General features: G+C 35.8%; 1 protein-coding gene across 15 annotated transcripts in view; it reads right to left on the reverse strand.

The window, feature by feature from the left end:
* The window catches only part of FRYL (FRY like transcription coactivator), a 271,172-nt gene that overhangs the window by 6,633 nt on the left and 246,817 nt on the right, over positions 1 to 17,722 (reverse strand). For all 15 annotated transcript variants that reach the window (XM_039845152.1, XM_039845167.1, XM_039845153.1 and 12 more), the window contains 6 exons: positions 16,226 to 16,390; positions 10,317 to 10,567; positions 7,876 to 8,083; positions 6,386 to 6,535; positions 5,678 to 5,776; positions 373 to 441 (listed from right to left, as the gene is read on the reverse strand). In XM_039845152.1, coding sequence (XP_039701086.1) covers positions 373 to 441; positions 5,678 to 5,776; positions 6,386 to 6,535; positions 7,876 to 8,083; positions 10,317 to 10,567; positions 16,226 to 16,390 — 942 coding nt within the window. The remainder of the gene's footprint in view (positions 1 to 372; positions 442 to 5,677; positions 5,777 to 6,385; positions 6,536 to 7,875; positions 8,084 to 10,316; positions 10,568 to 16,225; positions 16,391 to 17,722) is intronic.

Raw genomic sequence — 17,722 nt, forward strand, 5'->3', positions numbered from 1 at the left:
ATATAACATCACTCCTAGGTTTACTTTCCTGACCAATTTATCTGCTGAATACAAAGGCAGAACAAAGATTTCTTTAAAGAGGCAGATGCAACTAAAAGTTGACTTGGACTGTCCAGATAGCCATCAAGCTTATCTATTGAATGTTACTACGCTTCAGTCACAAGCTGGTCGTTCATTTTTATTAAAGTGAATTTTTCATTACTAAGCCAATATTTCACTGAACCTAACTTTTACAAAGATTGTTCTGATAACAAAAATGAAAAGTGTTAAAAATATTTTTTATTTCGAAAAATATCAAATAGAGGGCATTTGAGCATAAATATTATTTTACCTGATATAGAAATATAGCAAAACTAAGAATAAGAGACTTACTTGTGCATCTGTGTTGATCCTATACACGTCTTCTTTGGCACCAAATGTCCTCTTACAGTTGTCTAACCACTGAAGAAGTAACAGTGAATTTTAACACAGTGATTATATGATGCACAATGACATTTGTTAATATAACAGCCTGTGCATATAAAACAAACTTAAAAGTTAATCTGAATTGCTAGGATTGGTTGTAGACAGAGCCTTTCATCTTCATTTGAGCCTAATTGTATAAATGCAACGAAGCAGAGTGGGATGGTCCGTTCAGTGTGACGAGATACGCATACCCACAAGTGCTTACTAATGTGACAAAGGGTCTTCTATCCAGGGACTTGTGGTGCTCCAATTCAGGAAAGAGTATTCCTCATTTTGCAGCTTTTATTGGAAATCTTCACAATCTATACCTGACTTTTGTCTAATGTCAGATGGGGAAATGAAAAATGTGCTTCTCCTCTGGTCAATTTTATAAAAGCAACTTAGAAAGAATTAACAAGGTCCAGTTGCTTATGAGAAGTGTAATTCTCAGAAGACTAGTGTCAGTTTTAATTAATGAAACAGAAACCAAAATCCATTTTAAATCTTGTTTTCTTTTTTCTTCCTTTTTTGGACAGTAATGAATGACAAAACATGTTATCTCCAAAGAATATTGGATATAGAAGCCAAATGGTGTTTTCCCTTATCCAGAGGCTATTTCTGAAGCTGGATATTTATTTAAAGTACCTTTTCTTGGTCAAATAAAAATAAAAGAATAGCATTGTGGTTTAGTGAAAAAACAAAACAAAACAAAACAAAAACAACAAACATTGGAGTCACAGAACATCCAAGCTGATGTAAAGGCTAAGAGCCCTCAAGTTGAGCTCCTGGGTTTTGATAGTTCAATAGTATTATCGATTCTTTTGACTTTCTAGTTCTTTTTTATTAGATGTAATACATCAAACACGATAATACAAATACATAGAAAAAAATCATTAGGACTTTGAGAAAAACTAGTTACATTAAGTTTACCTTTTGAAAATATTTCAGTACTAGATAGACATTTAAAATTCTCAACTGTAGCTTAACAATCTACATGCAAAGAATTGAAATGAAACATCTCAGTTATTTCAAAAACAATCTCTTTGACCTTATGTCCCTTTTATTCCAGTCCCTCAGATGCACAATCCCTTAGGCTCTTTGCTTGACAGCATCTCTAAAGAAAAACATGTTAAGCTTTTCTAGTGAGATACGGCCGCCGGTAGCCACTGTCAAAGGCTACCCATAAGATTTCTTTATGTGAGCATAATTCAGTCGACATCATGGAATTTGTGCATTAGCCTTTATTCACACAAAATGTTACAGTGCTTATATACTCATCAATAATCCAGTCTAATTTGTCCAATTATACTAATACATTTGGAAAAAATAATTATTTAATGGCCTATTCTTACTAAATATTTATACTGTATGCCTAGTGATGGGGCATTTGGGGGGCACTATTTAACACAATCATTTCTGATTTTTATTCGGTTAACCCTTTAGTGCTACGGCTGCATTCCGCCCTGGAAAGCACAGGTCTACATCTTGTCAGCTAGTATATACAGCACACAGGAGATAGTCTGTGTGCAGAAGATCCTCCAGTGCACAGCAAATCAGTGTTCCTGTCATGATGTGTTCTTTACTCAAGGCTCAGGTGAAGGTTAAAATTTAACCTGAGAGGTCTGTCTTCTGGACATGGATTAGCTTACATAAGGTCAGTCCTCCAAGGTCACCTATAGAAGCTGAATACCATCAGCCAGGATATAGGGAGTAAGAGAAAAGTACTGAGGGGAGCCCTACACTGATCCCAGTGTTTACTCTAGGGGTGCTTGCTTACTCACGTCTCTAGGTATAGAAGTTGAACAGGAAGTGCTGGCCTACAGTTTCACTACGCTGGGAAAAAAAGGTAGGGAGGTACTGGAGGGCCAAGATCCGAGAGAAGAGAAAACTGAAGACAAGGGAGCCCAATAGTTTGTGTAGTTTCTTCCTGGGGACACTTGCTGTTCCTACATTTATCATGTGCACAGACTAAAAAACCAAGCAGCAGCATCTGGGAACCTAAAAAGGTAAGCAGAAATTTCTGGTCCAATCCCTCAATCCCTGCCAAGATGGCAGGGTCCTGATAAATACCTCAGGCTTTACTCATGATCCTTGGATGACTCAAGGGTTAATAAAAGAATGTATAACTAAGAAACTATTAGAGGAGAAAAACTGAGTAATAAAAAATACTCAGTTGATAGAAAAGAAGAAAAAAAAGAATAGGTAGGATAAGAAATAGTGAGATGGTAGCTCAAGAATGAATAAAGATTCATCTCCCTACCCTCATACAAATATTTAATTGATTCAGGAAAATTTTCTTGAACATTCTTTTCCCACTGTACTGCAATGGCACTTTTGCTGTAAATTTTATGACTATATAAATGTGAGTCTGTTATCGGACTTTCTTTTATATTCCATTGGTCTATTTGACTATTCTTATGCCAGTAATACCCTCTTGTTACTCTTGTTAGATTTTTAATCGGTCTCACTGGCTGGAAGTCTAACTCTGTTGTTCTTCATGGACAAGGTCTGGAAGACTTTCTGTAGAAAGGGCAGATAATAAATATTTTAGGTGTTGCAAACCATATATTCTCTGTTGCAACTATTTAACTTTGTGATGCAGTGTGAAACAGCCACAGACAATATGTAAATAAATGGGATGGCCATCTTCCAAAAACTTTATTTACAAAAACAGGCATTGGGCCAGATGTGACTTGTGGGCTGTAGTTCGCTGAGCTGTGTTCAAGATTATTTTCCCTATTATTAGCTGTTGTGTTTCCATATAAACTGTAGCTTTGCCTGTCAATTTTCATTAATACGGCATTTGAGATTTTGAATGAGATTAAATCTACAGAGCATTTTGGGGAAAAATGACATCTATATACTATTGAGCCTTTTGATTCATAAACGTGGTATAATCCTCTATTTATTTAGCCTTTACTTTCTCTTGGTAATACTTGAGGTTTTCTATTTGGAGATCTAGCATATCTTTGTCTAGATTTACTTGTAGGTATTTGATGTTTTCCTATTGTAAATGGTACCTATTGCTGTATAACTAAGCACCCTAAAACTTAATGGCTTAAAACAAGAGAAACCTATGCGTTGGCTGGGAGTTTCTTCTGGTTTTGCCGAGGCCATGAGTCTAAAGTCATCTGATGGCTTGACTGGGGCTGGGAGTTCCAAGTTGGGCTCATTTATATGCCTGGCATGCTGGCTGTCAAGAGCTGGGATGCCTCCATTCTCCTCTACGAGGCCTCTCATCCTCTGATAGACTAGAGGTCAAAAAACTTCCAGAGTTTATCCCAATTTACACTCTGACCAGCATAATGGCAAAACCAGAAGCTGCAAAAGGCCTCGTAGGTTTTAGTCTCAGAAGTTGCACAGCATCATTTCGGAATTTGGTCACAACAATTCACGAGGCCACCAAGACTTAAGAGGTGGGGAAAGAGACTCCATATCTTGATGGGAGGAACATCAAAGGTGTGTGGACAGAGAGTGGCATGCCTCATCTAGGTCATTACTGTAACAATCCATCACAGCTTTGAGGGCAGGCAAACATTTCTGAAGAAACGAAAGGCACTAACCACAACAGAAAAGACTGATAACTTGGAATGAATTAAAATTGAAAACTTCAGTTCATTAAAAGATGCTATTAAGATAATGAAAATGCTAGCCACAGAGTGGGGAACAAATTGTAATACATGTAGCCAATAAAAGGCTTGGGTTTTAAAATAACTACAAATCAGTAAGAAAACCACAAATAACCCTTTTACAAATATGGGCAAGGTATCTGAAAGCACAATTCACAAACTAAATGAAGCTATCTACATGAAAAGGTGCTCAAATAGTCATCAGGGGAAATGAAAAATATCATGAAATGCTACCACGGACACATCAGAATGACTAAATTTTTAAAAGTTGGCAATACCAAGTGGTGGCAAAGATATGAAGCAATGGTAAGTCTTGTATACACTTCTGGAGGGATTGTAAATTGATACAATCTCTTTTAGAAAAGTCCTTCGCAGAATCTGCTAAAGTTGAACATATATATATCCTATGACCCAGCAATTCCACTCTTAGACATTCAACAGATATGTGAACACATATATGCAAAACGTCTGTACGAGTGTGTAAGTGGTACTATTATTTATAAGATGACCAGAGCTTTTCTGATGTTGAAAACTCTTTCCTCTTCTCCAATCTGTCATTTTTCTTTCGGTCCAAATATAAGATCCTCTCTCTCTTGTAAGGAGAGAAAGCCCCATTATAAGAATTTTCTTATACTGTATTCTCTCCCTGAAAATAATCCCCCAATCTAAAATTACCATCTGTCAAGGCCTAAGGTCATATCTCTATTCCATGAAGGTTTCCTATTAGTCCAAGTGACCTTTCTTTGGAAGTCACAGTATGGCCGCAGTTTTCCGTTAGATCTGTACAATTTTGTGAAGTCTCTTTCATTGCCAGTACTTTCACTTATAGCTATAACTTATAAATGACACTTTACTTTTGTTACTGATTATTCATGTACAGTATTTGTGCCTTTTATTCTTATCTAGAATATTAAAAGAATACAAGTCGGGTTTTATACTTCATTTTTCATAAGTCTTTACATGTGATAGATATTTAAAACTTATTAATGAAAGACTCATCTACTCTAGAAAAACACACTCATTGTATACAGTTTGTATACAATTTGTAAAAAGAAGCATTTTTTTCTATAAGTTTTCCTGCCCCTGTTAATTGAAAACATTTACTCTCAGGGAACAGAACTACAGTTTTTTCATGCCAGGTTGGATCAAAGAAATATTTCTTAGCAGGTAATAGCTATAATCTACTACATGCTTCTTTCTCTCCTCGCTTGCCCATGTGCGCACACACACATCATAAGAAAAAGATCACAACTCTGTCAAGGTTGATTCAGATTTTCTAGACCGCAGTATCATCATAATGTATTCTCAGAGCAATACTGCTTTTATTTCCCCACTTGCAATGTAACAGCAACTATACAGTCTCTATTCAGAAGCTTTTTATAAAGCAGTGGTTTTCCACTGTGCTCTTAGAGGGCTGATTTCTAAAAGCTAGAGAAAGGAAGTCACTGGACAGAGAGCTCAAAGGCCTCATCATTCTCAGTAAAACACCACGGCAAGTGCTGAGGGGTTGGTCCTCTTTCCTACCTCAGCTATTCAGCTGCCAGGTTAACTCTTCTATTGTCAAAAGCAAACCACTCTTTTTCACGTGGTAAAAAGAGACTGACCTGCTCAGCTGCTTCTCTTTTGGCATTGTAAGTGTCCAGGTGTTCTTGCAACTCCAAAACACTGAACTTGAGTGTTTCTAGCAAATCACATGACATCAGCTGTCAAATCAGAAACACATTGATCCAGGTTACCATTTCTGATCCCAATCATGAGACTGACAACTTTTGGGTCATAGAATTTCTGTTAGTTGGCTTGTGGCCCAACTTGCTACCAGTGTCTCTTACTGTACTCTGTCCCGCTGAGGGCTGACCTTTCACTGAGACAGAGGAGGAACACAGTGGGATTTTCAGAATGTCAGTAAGGACTAGCAGGCCTTCAAATATGCTTCCAAAAACTGGCTCAGGGAAGAAAAGGCACATCAGACTAGTATATACCTTAAAACGCAATACCTTCTTAAACCTTAATTCTTTATCACAATACACAATCTCTGAATGTGCTTGGAAACAAGATGAGACCGCCCCCACCCCCAGACCAAGGAGCTCTGGGTTCCTCATGGAGGGAGGTCAAGCCCCTTCCTACCCAATTTTATTCAGGAATTGGGAAAAGTATACAACCCTAGAGCATGACTTTTTGCTAGATATTCATAATCAAGTAGAAAATTATGCATTGACACACTTTAAAATTCTGAATTACCTTTTACATAGCCCATTCATGGAATGATGCCATTCAGATTTTGTATATATTATGAGCCCTCATAATATACTTACTGTTTCAGCATCTACAAAGACGGTTGGACATTCTGAACACATCATCATTACTTCTAATGAACTTTTAAATTTGGTACCAATGCGCTGCAGACTCTCGCCAAGAAAGCTGACTGCCTCATTAGTTATGTCTCCAAACTTTCTTTGAATTGTCTATGGAGAAAAGCATAAGAAAAAGTTTAATATTTCATAAGAAAGTATCTTTTCATCTTTAAGTAAAGAAGTATATTAATTAGAGCAATCTTTTCTTTTAAAATTATTGTCGTGATTCAGAATTCTAAGAACTGATCTGTTAATCCATATTTCTAGGCACTTCTTTAGGAAACATGTTAATTTCTAAAAAGGGTCAAAGATTTACAAAATACTATGAAAAAAGAAACTGCTGATGCCATTTGTGCCCCCATTTCTGAGATTTTTTTGTTGGAAGAGAGAGAATGAATACATGTTGCACGCCCTTGGAAATAAAGTCCTCACATATCTGAGGAGTTAACTCTTCTAAAGCTAAAGTTCTACCTGAAAGAAAATTTTGGTAAACGTAGTTTACTATTCTTGGCTATGGGTTGCCACCTGACTTTAATTAAAGTCATACAAATGCGTTAAGAATAACATCTTCTCAAAACTCAATATTCGTTTATATAAAACAATCAGACAGTGTCTGACCCATAGGGAGCACTCGTTGAATCAGATTATATTATCAGTAGTATAATAATTACACAAATAGTTGATGTGTACCTACATGTATATGTGTAGCACTGTTAGGTATCATTATGATTAGTTAAGAAAAAAAAAAGCATAAGCTACAGTCCCCAGCATCAAGAAGTTTAGAATATCATTGGAAAGAAAGGAATATAAACAGAAAACCAAGTAGCAATATAAAAGTACAGAAATAAATAAATGCTCCTATTAATGAATACTAAATCTCCTCTCTTCCAGGAGGGAGAGACTGAAGATTGCTGTGGTTTGTTGTAAGAATTAAATACTTATATGTAAAGCATTTAGCATAGTGCCTAACATGTAGTGAGTACTCAATAGGTGTTACTTATTTATTATTATTGTTGTTGTTATTGTTATTAGGATTGAAAGCAACCTTACCTAAAATTTTAAGGTCCCCACACAGTAATGAAAGAGCCAATTAATGTACCACTAAATTATAAACTGTTTTATGATACTGACTGTGAGCTCCTTGAAGGCAAGGATCTTTATATTTCTGTGGTATCCCTACTGGTGGCTAGTATGCTGCAGAAAACTTATCAGTTGTTTTGAAGTTTTATTCTAATTGCCTTAAGGGAGATATCTGTAGCAGTCATTGTATAAAGAACCAGCTGTACAACAATGTCACAATGTAAATCTAAATATCACTATCTTAGGAAAAAAAATTTTTTTAATAAAAATCAGTAGGATATTAAAAGTTTTAGATACTGATCTTAGACCAAAAAACCATAACTTTATCAGGTAACTATAATATGAATTCACAAACCTTAAACCTCACTGACCTGAAACAGCCTGGAAAACACATGAAAAGTAAACACTGCACAGGACCCATCGGTGTCGGACAGCATCTGACTGACGTGGCAGCGCCAGGCTTCTTCTTCATCGTCACATGCTACCGGCTGAAAAGCAGCTATTATGGCAGAGAGAAATGGTGATGGCAGAGGTGACGTCTGTACTTCTGGAAAACCATCTTGCTCTTCTTCATCTTGACTGTTAACACAAATATCAAAGTAATCATAATAGTATTTTAGAAGAATAGATTCAATTACTTAAAATAGTTTTAGTCATCCAAATGGATTTTTAGGTATGTATAACAACCTAAACTTTGTAAGGAAGCACAAATAAACAGATTTCTGTGTTCTTTCTACTTGGCATCTTTGTAATCAGAAACCCAATTTCATGCAAATCCCTAAAAACAACCCAAATCCTATAATATGCCGGAACTATGGACTAATTTCAGTAATGTCTATGAATAACTCAGATTAGAATGCTTTCATTTTAAATAAACAAATTCATAGATACAGACAACAGAATGGTGGTGACCAGAGGGTGAGGAGGGTGAGGAAGAATGAACTAGATAAAGGAGGGCAAATATATGGTAGTGGAAAAAAACTAGACTTTTGGTGGTGAGCATGTGATAGAGCATACAGATACTGAATTATAAAATATACCTGAAATTTATATAATATTATTAACCAATATTATTATTACCTCAATAAATTTAAAAAAAAAAGCTTTCATTTTAAATGGTCAGTTTTGGAGGCTTTTTATTTGAACAGGCCTAAATTGATGATGATAATATGTAAAAAGTTTCGGCCATGTACTTTTGTGTCAAGTTGCTGTATTAGGTGCTTTGTATGGATTGTTTCATTCAATTTTTACAGCCACTCTATGAAGGTTAGGTACTATTATGATCTCAGTTTTCCCGATGAGAAAAAAAAGTTTAGGGAGGTTAAATAACGTGCCTAGGTTTTTGGGTAGGAAATGACAGAACCAGAATTTGAAACCAGGACTATGGGTCCAAACCTGATATTAAAAGCCATGACATATGCTGCCAGCTCAACTATTTCATGAACACATACTGTGTACCTGGCAGTAACAGTTTTGACTCAAAAGAAACGTAAGACGTAGCTACTTTCTTTAAGGAATTTATAATCCCAACGGTCTGATAATAGACATAAAAATGTAACAATGAAAAACGGCAAAGATGTTTTTGGGCTGGACAGTCTAAGAAGTGTGTAACTCTGGGTGTTGAAGATGAAAAAAAGTTTGAGTCAGACACTCCATAAAGAATTGTGTTACTCGGGGTCTTAAAACTGCATGTTTCACATTACAAGGCAGTTCTATAAGGCTTTACAGAAATTATAGAGCAATTCATATGGAAGAGAAGGATCTGAGTAAAGGCTGAGGGGAAGATAAAAATTAAGCAGACATTTGAAGAGAAAAGTTAGGTTATACTTTAAAAAGGTTAATTTTTAAAATGTCACTGTGGTTTTTGATTTGAATAAAATGTATCCTATAAGCTTGAGTCAATATACCTCTATATTTAGGAGGGAAACTTTATTCTATTTCAGCTTCACTACTTGGCTAAAGGCAACTATTTGGCTTCAGCCTTTTAGAAACCTAAATAGTTGAATATCTACCTCCACATCATTCCTGTCATCCCTGAAGTTGTGTATGATCAGTGAGTGAGGGTACAGACTACTGTCATATGCAAATCAATAATAAGAACAAAGTGTGTCACCAAGATTTGTTGTTAATAACTGAATATATACTTTCAAATATAGGTAAGCACTCTAGATATACTGAGCGTAAAAAATTTCCTCATGTGTTGTATATGTTAAAGCTCTATTATCACTCGAAGTATAACTGAATTTTTATTGCAAGAGTAAAACTCGGACATTTGATCATTACTAAACATTAATTTTTGTGTAAAAATAATTATCAAGGAGCTTCAAATTGTTGAATAGTGAAACATTTAAAAGGAACAATCCAGCATCTGGCAGTACTAAGAAATTATCACTTCTGTCTATTATGAGTCAAACCTGAAAACTCTGATCATTGATAATGAAACTGTAAAATAATATTTAGATATATTTCAGATTTATTCTGGTATCACAGAAGTTCATTCCATGATTTTGATACTTGGTTCTGGCCATGGCCCAATATTGATTTTAACATTTGGCTTTTGGACATTCTGCCAAAATAGGTTATTTGGTGTGCTTCTAAACGTATAATGCCACTCAATATGCTTTGAGAATGGCCAATTTATTTTTCTTTAAGTGAATATTAATAACAGAAAATAAACCCATCATTTTATCTTTAAAAACGAAGATAGTATGATTGTAGACCAACTTATACACAGAAATGAAGTAAGTAAACTGGGAGGGGATGGGAAAGAAGATATCACCTCATTAAGGTGTTTGTGATACCGTATTCTCACCTAGATAGTCCAGAGAAATCAGCTTCTTCTTCTTCACATCTTTCATCTAGTTCTTTCAAAGCTAAGGTAACATCTTCTTCACAGACTGACTCTGGATAGCTTTCAGGAGCTAGAGGCTCTGGCATGTCAGTTTCCTCTAAATCAAGAATTCCTTGACATACAATAGAATCCTGCTGTTCTTGAATTATATATGACCCTTCATCTTCAAAGGCTGTAATAACCCGTTCCTCCTTTAATACTGAACTTGTATCCTGTAAAACAATCATATTTTTTATGGACTTTAACAAAGAGATAATTTTATCAACATAGAATAAATGACTATTGCTATCAATATACATCTATTTTATTAAGGTGTTTGTGATACCGTATTTTCATCATCTTCATTTACAGTTTAATTTTTGGACTCTGATTATAGAAAATTGTTTTTTAAAAATAGCCTCAAGTTTAAAAAGAATTGAAATTAATAGGTAACACATATTGCCACAAAGAAACTTCAAGGAGTTCTCATAATAGGATTTGGGTGTTTACTTAGAAATATATCTTTTGGTAAATATCTTTCTTCATATATATTCTAATTGTACATAAAAGGTTTATATTATTACTATAAATTCTCTCTTATTTGAAATGTGATTTCTTTCATTATACCAGGATATTATATCCAGTAAATTCTGGATATAAGGTGGGAGATAATTCAAAATAGTTGACTCACTGGTCCTGTGGGGCTGCCCGTGAACCAAGAACAGGTCCTGGCCAATTAGGAGGATGCTAATTGAAACAAGATGCTGAACTGAAACAAGATGACGGTCTTACTAGTATAAATGAGCTAAACACTTGTGATATAAGAACTGTTTTCAGGTAGTAAAACACACAATACCTCATTTCAGATTTGAGTACTAACAATGCTTCGTCACTGAGTTAGAATTCGGAAAACACTAGGAAATTTTAGATTTTTATTTTTGAAACTAAATGAATGACAAACTCATTTATCAAATACACTGACTGCATTCTCCTAACCCTAAGCAAATGATGATGAAAATATGTTATAAAGTATACTCTTGGTTTTACCTTCCTATCCATTGTAACATTACTGAAATAATGTTGCCACGTACCTGGCACGGAGTAGACGCTCAACAGGTATTGGTTGTAAATGAACTACCACTCTTAAAGAAGAAAAACATTTCCAAACTGTATACCATGATGGTATCATCGCCAATTTTAATTTGCATGGATGTTAGTTTAATCGGTTTGAAAATAAGCACTAATGGTCTCTTACAGTTTCAGGAATAAAGATCAGCTTCTTCTTTCAGTACTTAGACCTAAGTTTCTAGTTTTACAGTAGTTCCTTATCTTGTGCTCATTGATAAAAGTAGAAATTTCCTTCCAAAATAAGAAAAATGAAAGTCAGAACCTCTGACTTTAGACCAGCCTGGGTCTTATTCATCTGTAAAATTCATTTATAAAATAAAAAGGATTTTGACCAGATTTTGGGTTGGGTGGTCTGAGATAAATGAATAACTAACCACACGAGTTTACAATCTAAAAATGGGGTTAGGCTAATACAAATGACAATAATGTAGAGTATGGTAAGTGTAAGGTAAATATAAGTGATATAGAAAGGACTACTGGTACTCAAAGAAGGGGAAGGTCACACCTGGTTGAGGAAATTGAGACTCACCTCTTCAGAGGAAACACGTATGATGGGCTTTGACAAAGATGGGGTAACGACAGTGTTATGAACTGAATGTTTTTGTCTTTCCAAAATTCTTATGTTGAAACTCTAATCCCTGATATGGTGGTATTTGGAGGTGAGGCCTTTGAGAGGTGGTTAGGTCATGAGGGTGGAGCGCTCATGAATGGGATTAGTGCCCTTATAAGAAGCTAGAGAGCTAAATAGCTCTTTTTCCACCATGTGAGGACACGACAAGAAGGCAGCCATCTGCTATCAGGAAGAGGGCCCTCCCCAGGTAGTGAATTGGCTGGCACCTTGATCTCGGATTTCTTGGCCCCCAGAACTGTGAGCAATAAATTTCCATTGTTGATAAGCCACCCCGTTTATGGTATTTTGTTATAGCAGCCCAAATTAAGACTGATAGTTTTTCAGGGAAAAGGAATTAGAAGTTGTCCAAAGCATAGAAATATGGCAGGAAAATACAAAGCGTATACGAAAGGAATAAGTCTTCACAGAATAACACTTAGTAAATAATGTAGTACAATTATTCCTTAAACATTCTAATAAAATATTCAATACACTCTAAGGTTTCCACCTGAAATTTTCTTTTTTTGATGCTTTGGCCATTAAATAAGCATCGGTTATTTGGAAAGATAGTTTATGTGATAGTGCTAGAGACATTCTACACCTGGAATTTTTATTGGTGTTAATTTTTCCTTCAACATCAATATCTCAGCTATTATAAATAACCCACCAGAGTCCTTAGTTTAATGCCCTCAGATTTCATTAGTTTATACCTATATTTGGTTGTCATTTGTTCTTGAATAATAATTTGAGGATTGATGTTTTATCTGTAATTATTATTATATAATATATACTGAAAAGTTCTAACACCTTAATTTCATGAAGAGTGCTTTGGGTTACAAGAATGGATTCTATAGTTATATGTAGATTATGAGAATCAAATTTTCTTATTAGACAAACATATACACAAACACATACTTTGTTACAAAGATAATTTCCTATAAGGAATAATTTCTGTCATCCATGAATTGGTCTCTAAACTATCGTAAATACTAGAAGAAACCCTGTGTAAAGGTTTCTCTAATAAACATAAGTTCAGAACTTAATCCCTTCTAGAGCCCAGACATTCCTGTCATGACAAGAAATAATTTAGCCTGATCTATCTTCCTGATAGTAACATAATTTAAGGGAAAAAATTCAAATAAATATTTCTATGAATGGGTTTTATTCATAAGATATTTTACCTATTAAAATTAATTATATTGCTTATTTTAAGAAACTGCTTTAATAATATAGTTATGGTTTTATTTCAATATGTTAGTGCTTTCATACTTGTTTAAAAAGGAGACAATATGGGGTTATTTGACACTATCAGATACAGCAAGGAAAAACAAATTAGGCCAACATATCCAGCAGATACAAACTTGTATTATTCTCTTGTGGACAGCATTCTTTTGGTGATAGGTTTAATGTCAATAGAACGGTTTCTAATGAAATAGTATGGTTTAAAAGTATTACCTTCATTCTCATCCACCACTGTCACAAAGTTTATAGTGATAATGAAACCCACTACTGTAAAAGGAAAAAAGTCTAGTAAATTGATTTGAAGGGGGTGGGGAGGGAAGTATCCTTAGGAACTTTATAGTGCCTTGGAAGTAGGCCCATTAAATATTATTGGATAATGCCCATCTAAAATAACACGATTCCCAGTATATACAGAAGTATCTATGAATTTCCATATATTCATTTCTAATAAATATGAATTATTTCTAGGAGGTAGTTTACTATGACTGGAGCTTTCTAATAACCAAAAAATAAGAGTTCCTCATTTCCTAATTAAATTAAACGAAAACATACAACCATTAACCATGCTGCTTTTGTTAAGAAAGTCTTTCTAGAAATCAGTCTGCTGTTGCCATCTTTTCTAAAGAGAATGTCAGTTGATCTTTAACACGCTATGATTCAAATTAGATACAGTGGATTATATTATTAACTAGATGATTAAATGACCACTCTGCAAGCCTCCCAACAACTGTAAGGAACATAATCTCCTTAAGGTGCATCTCTAAATCCTGTCAGTTCTCTCCCGTAAACGTTTCTCATGTCCTTGCACTGGGTGGTTCCAGGCCCACTTTATCTCTTGCTAATGTCTTTATCTCTGTATCTCAGCCTCCTCCATTACACCCTCCATGCCTCTACCATAGACACTTTACTAAAACACAAATCAGACCATAACTTTCCCCAATGATAGGCGCCTAGACCACAAGTTCCACCTGTCAGGTACTAGGACCCACTTGCCTTTTTTCACGAGAAAAGCTGATATTGAAAAAAATAAACATAACAGATGATGGCCTTCTTCTGCTTAAAATCCTCCAATGGTTACCAGCTATATGGCCTCTAAAATGGATGATGAGGGCATCTTAGCCCACCCCCCAATTCCTTCTCCTTCCACTCTCCCATGTTCACTGTGCTCCAGCCCCACCGGCCAGTTCGTTCTTCAGATATACCGGGGCCCTCGTAACTGCTGCTCCCTCAGCCTGGAACATCTTCCTCCACAATTTCAAGGGTTGGCTCCTTCTTGTCACTTAGGTTTCACCTCAAATGCCACCCTATCGAAACCTCTGCTTCACCAGGTACATATTGCTGTTAGATTCTTTTTAGTATGAATAATAAAATCATCACTTTCTGATATATTATTTATATTTTATTTGTTTTACCTGTTTATTATGTCTCTCCTACTAGAATTAAACTCCATAGACAAAAGCCTTTGTTTCACACAGTGCTGTAAAGCCGAGTGCCTAGAATAGTGCCCAGAACCTGGCGGGGGCTCAATAAATATTGGTCAAATGACTGAACGTGCGTATGCTTTGTATTCCTATCTAAGTATCTGATACAGTGCTTGTCACAGATATCTCTTTAAGGAATGAAAATCCTTGACTTCCTATCATCTCAAGATGGCATGTAGGACCCCTCATGTCTTAGACCCTAACCATCTTTTTTATTGTTCCTCCTCCTCCAACATATTCTCTAGAAATACCGAATTTCCAGCTGCTACCTGAATCTACCATGTTATTTCACATTGCCATGTCTTTCCACATGATGTCTCTCTGCCTGGAATGTCCCAATTGCCATGAAGCCCGTCTTTTACCACCATTACCCCTATGTACAGCCAATCGGCTTCAGAGTTTTCAAAAAATATGAACGTGCCTATTATTGAGTTTATCAACTGAAAAATTATGCTTCTTTTTAGCCTCCTCTGTCTCCCTTAATAGACAATGCACTCCCTGAGAGCAGGGATTTTTCCCTTATTCATCATTTTAGCACCTAACTGAATGCCTGGAAGCTAGTACAACCTCAATTAATATTTGAATTGAATTATCTAAACTTCAGTCATACTTGTATGTGCATTTTTAAAAAGCTGCCAAAATACCTTCATTTCGAAATATGTCTGCTTACTGTTAAAGATGTAAAATACACTGTCAGCTTAATTAGAGCATGAGAATTCAACTTACTAAAATTATGAGTTGTAATAACTACATTAATTTGGTTAACATTGAAAAAATACAGTATTTTTCTAATAGTTATCAAGGCATAAAAGCACATATGACAGAGCTATACATTTACAATGAAAAAAGGTATTTATAATAAACTTTAAAAAAAAGCTAAGAAAACTAATACTTACTTATTTTTAGTCAGTCATTAGCTTGGAATCTGGCTTACTTCTCACAGGCCTTTCCAAAAAACATAGTACTAGTGGTTCCAGTTTTTTTTAAAAGATTTCATTTAAACAACTGCTAACACAGCTGGCCTGAGGTTTTAACCCCAATCATAGCACCAATTACATAAACCCAAACACAAAGCAAAAAGAGATGAAAAAACAAAAGCGGTCCTTCAAAGAAGATACAGCGCCACAGAAGATGCTCACCATCCCCAGAAGCATCTGTACATTAACCTAATCACATTCTGCAACACAAAATGCTCATTAAAAACACTTAAGATTATTTTTAACCTGTAGGTCATTTTTGTAATCCATTCACTATTTTTGTCTTCAGATTTGGCTACTTCACTTAAAACAACCCAACAGGTTAGAAATACTGGAAACAAATCAAATAATTAGCATATCAGATGAAAACTCTCTTGAAAGAAAAGCAAGGGATGTAACAGAGTGCTAAAAAGAGCCCAGATCGGCCATGCACCAGCCCCCATTTCTCCCCACCTCAGGCAGCTGGTTGTTAGCATTATCTAGAGAAGGCTCCAAACTTGGGGTCTCATCTCTGATTTGAAGCACTTCTTCTGTTGAGACACTGCCGGTGGAATCTTGAGACTGAAGAAGTAAATCAGGATGGTCTGGCATTGTTTCGTCTACAGCAGAATCATTCAACTAAAAGAAGAAACGGTAGAATAAGGAATTTATGAGTCAGTGATGGTCACGAAGGCCATAAGAAACATTCTAAATCATAAGATATTCAGGAGGCTCAGTTACAAAGAGCTTCTTCGACTTCCTAAAATTACCTTTTGTCCCTCTTCAGTCTACACCAGAATTGGTGCTGTTAATATACGCGGCTAATCCATCAGCAGAACTGAAATATCCTTTAATACAGATTAAGTTTTGCTAAACAAAAACTACCAAAAGGGAGGAGCTCTATGTGACTGTGTTCATCTTGAACTGAAAATCGTATTTTTATGGTAATGCTTTGTGTCTTCCACTGGTCTGTGGATTTGTGAGGGCAAGGGCTCTTCCCTATGGTTTTTATTTGCCCCAATAAGCCTCTCAACTAATCCCTCATTTAAGTTTTAGATGATAACCTGTAGCTGATAAGCACTGAGTGTTTAAGAGGCACCAGCTCTGTTCATGGTGTTTTACATATGTTAGTCACTGTAACTCTCCCTCCAATCACATGAGGCAAGTATGGTTATTGCAGTGGATTCTCAGGAAGCAGAGTTAATTGCAAGTGTGAACTACCTGTTCATTTCTTTAAGCAAAAATAAATACCACAGAACTTCATTAAAATAAAATTAAGGCAATGAAATTGTTGTCATGGTAGTCCATCATTAGTGGGTTTATATTCTTTGAAAAGTAGTAGTCATTAATTAGAAAAAAGAAAATATTATACTTTTTCCTCTTTTAAGCAGGGTTATAAATTTTTCATGGCTAATATTTAGCATTAGCAATATCGAGTTTGTGATTCGAAGTAGGTAAAGGCAAAAACTAATTTTTTTCCCTTGTGGAGGAAGCAACGTTGAGTTCTCTTTTTTTAATTTCATTGCCACTAAGGAGACAGTTAATTCTGCCTCAAGGCTCTCATGAGAGCTAATTTTTATTAAGCACTTACTATAGGCTGGGAGGCTTTCCTCCTTATGAAATTCCCATGAGGCTAATACTATCAGGAGTCCTGTTTTAAAGGAGACATTAGCTTTCTTGACCACAGCCACACAGCGGGTTGGTGGCAATGCCAGCCTCTGAGCCTACAGTCCGGCTCCAGGGAGGGCCTGTGCCTCATTCAGTTGGTCACTGTTGCCAGTAACTCAAACATTCCTCTAAATGAAAACAGCCCCACAGAGGACCAAGTCCGAGGTGGCACAGATATAGAGGCAGACCGCCTGGTTCAAACCCAGTTTCTAGCTGTGTGTTCTGGGACAAGTCACTGACTCTGCAAAACTGCAATAACCATACTTACTCGTGTGGTTGGAGGGAGAGTCATAGTGACTAATA

The sequence above is a fragment of the Pteropus medius genome, unplaced genomic scaffold (assembly GCF_902729225.1).
Source record: "Pteropus medius unplaced genomic scaffold, Ma_sr-lr_union100, whole genome shotgun sequence".
NCBI lineage: Eukaryota > Metazoa > Chordata > Mammalia > Chiroptera > Pteropodidae > Pteropus > Pteropus medius.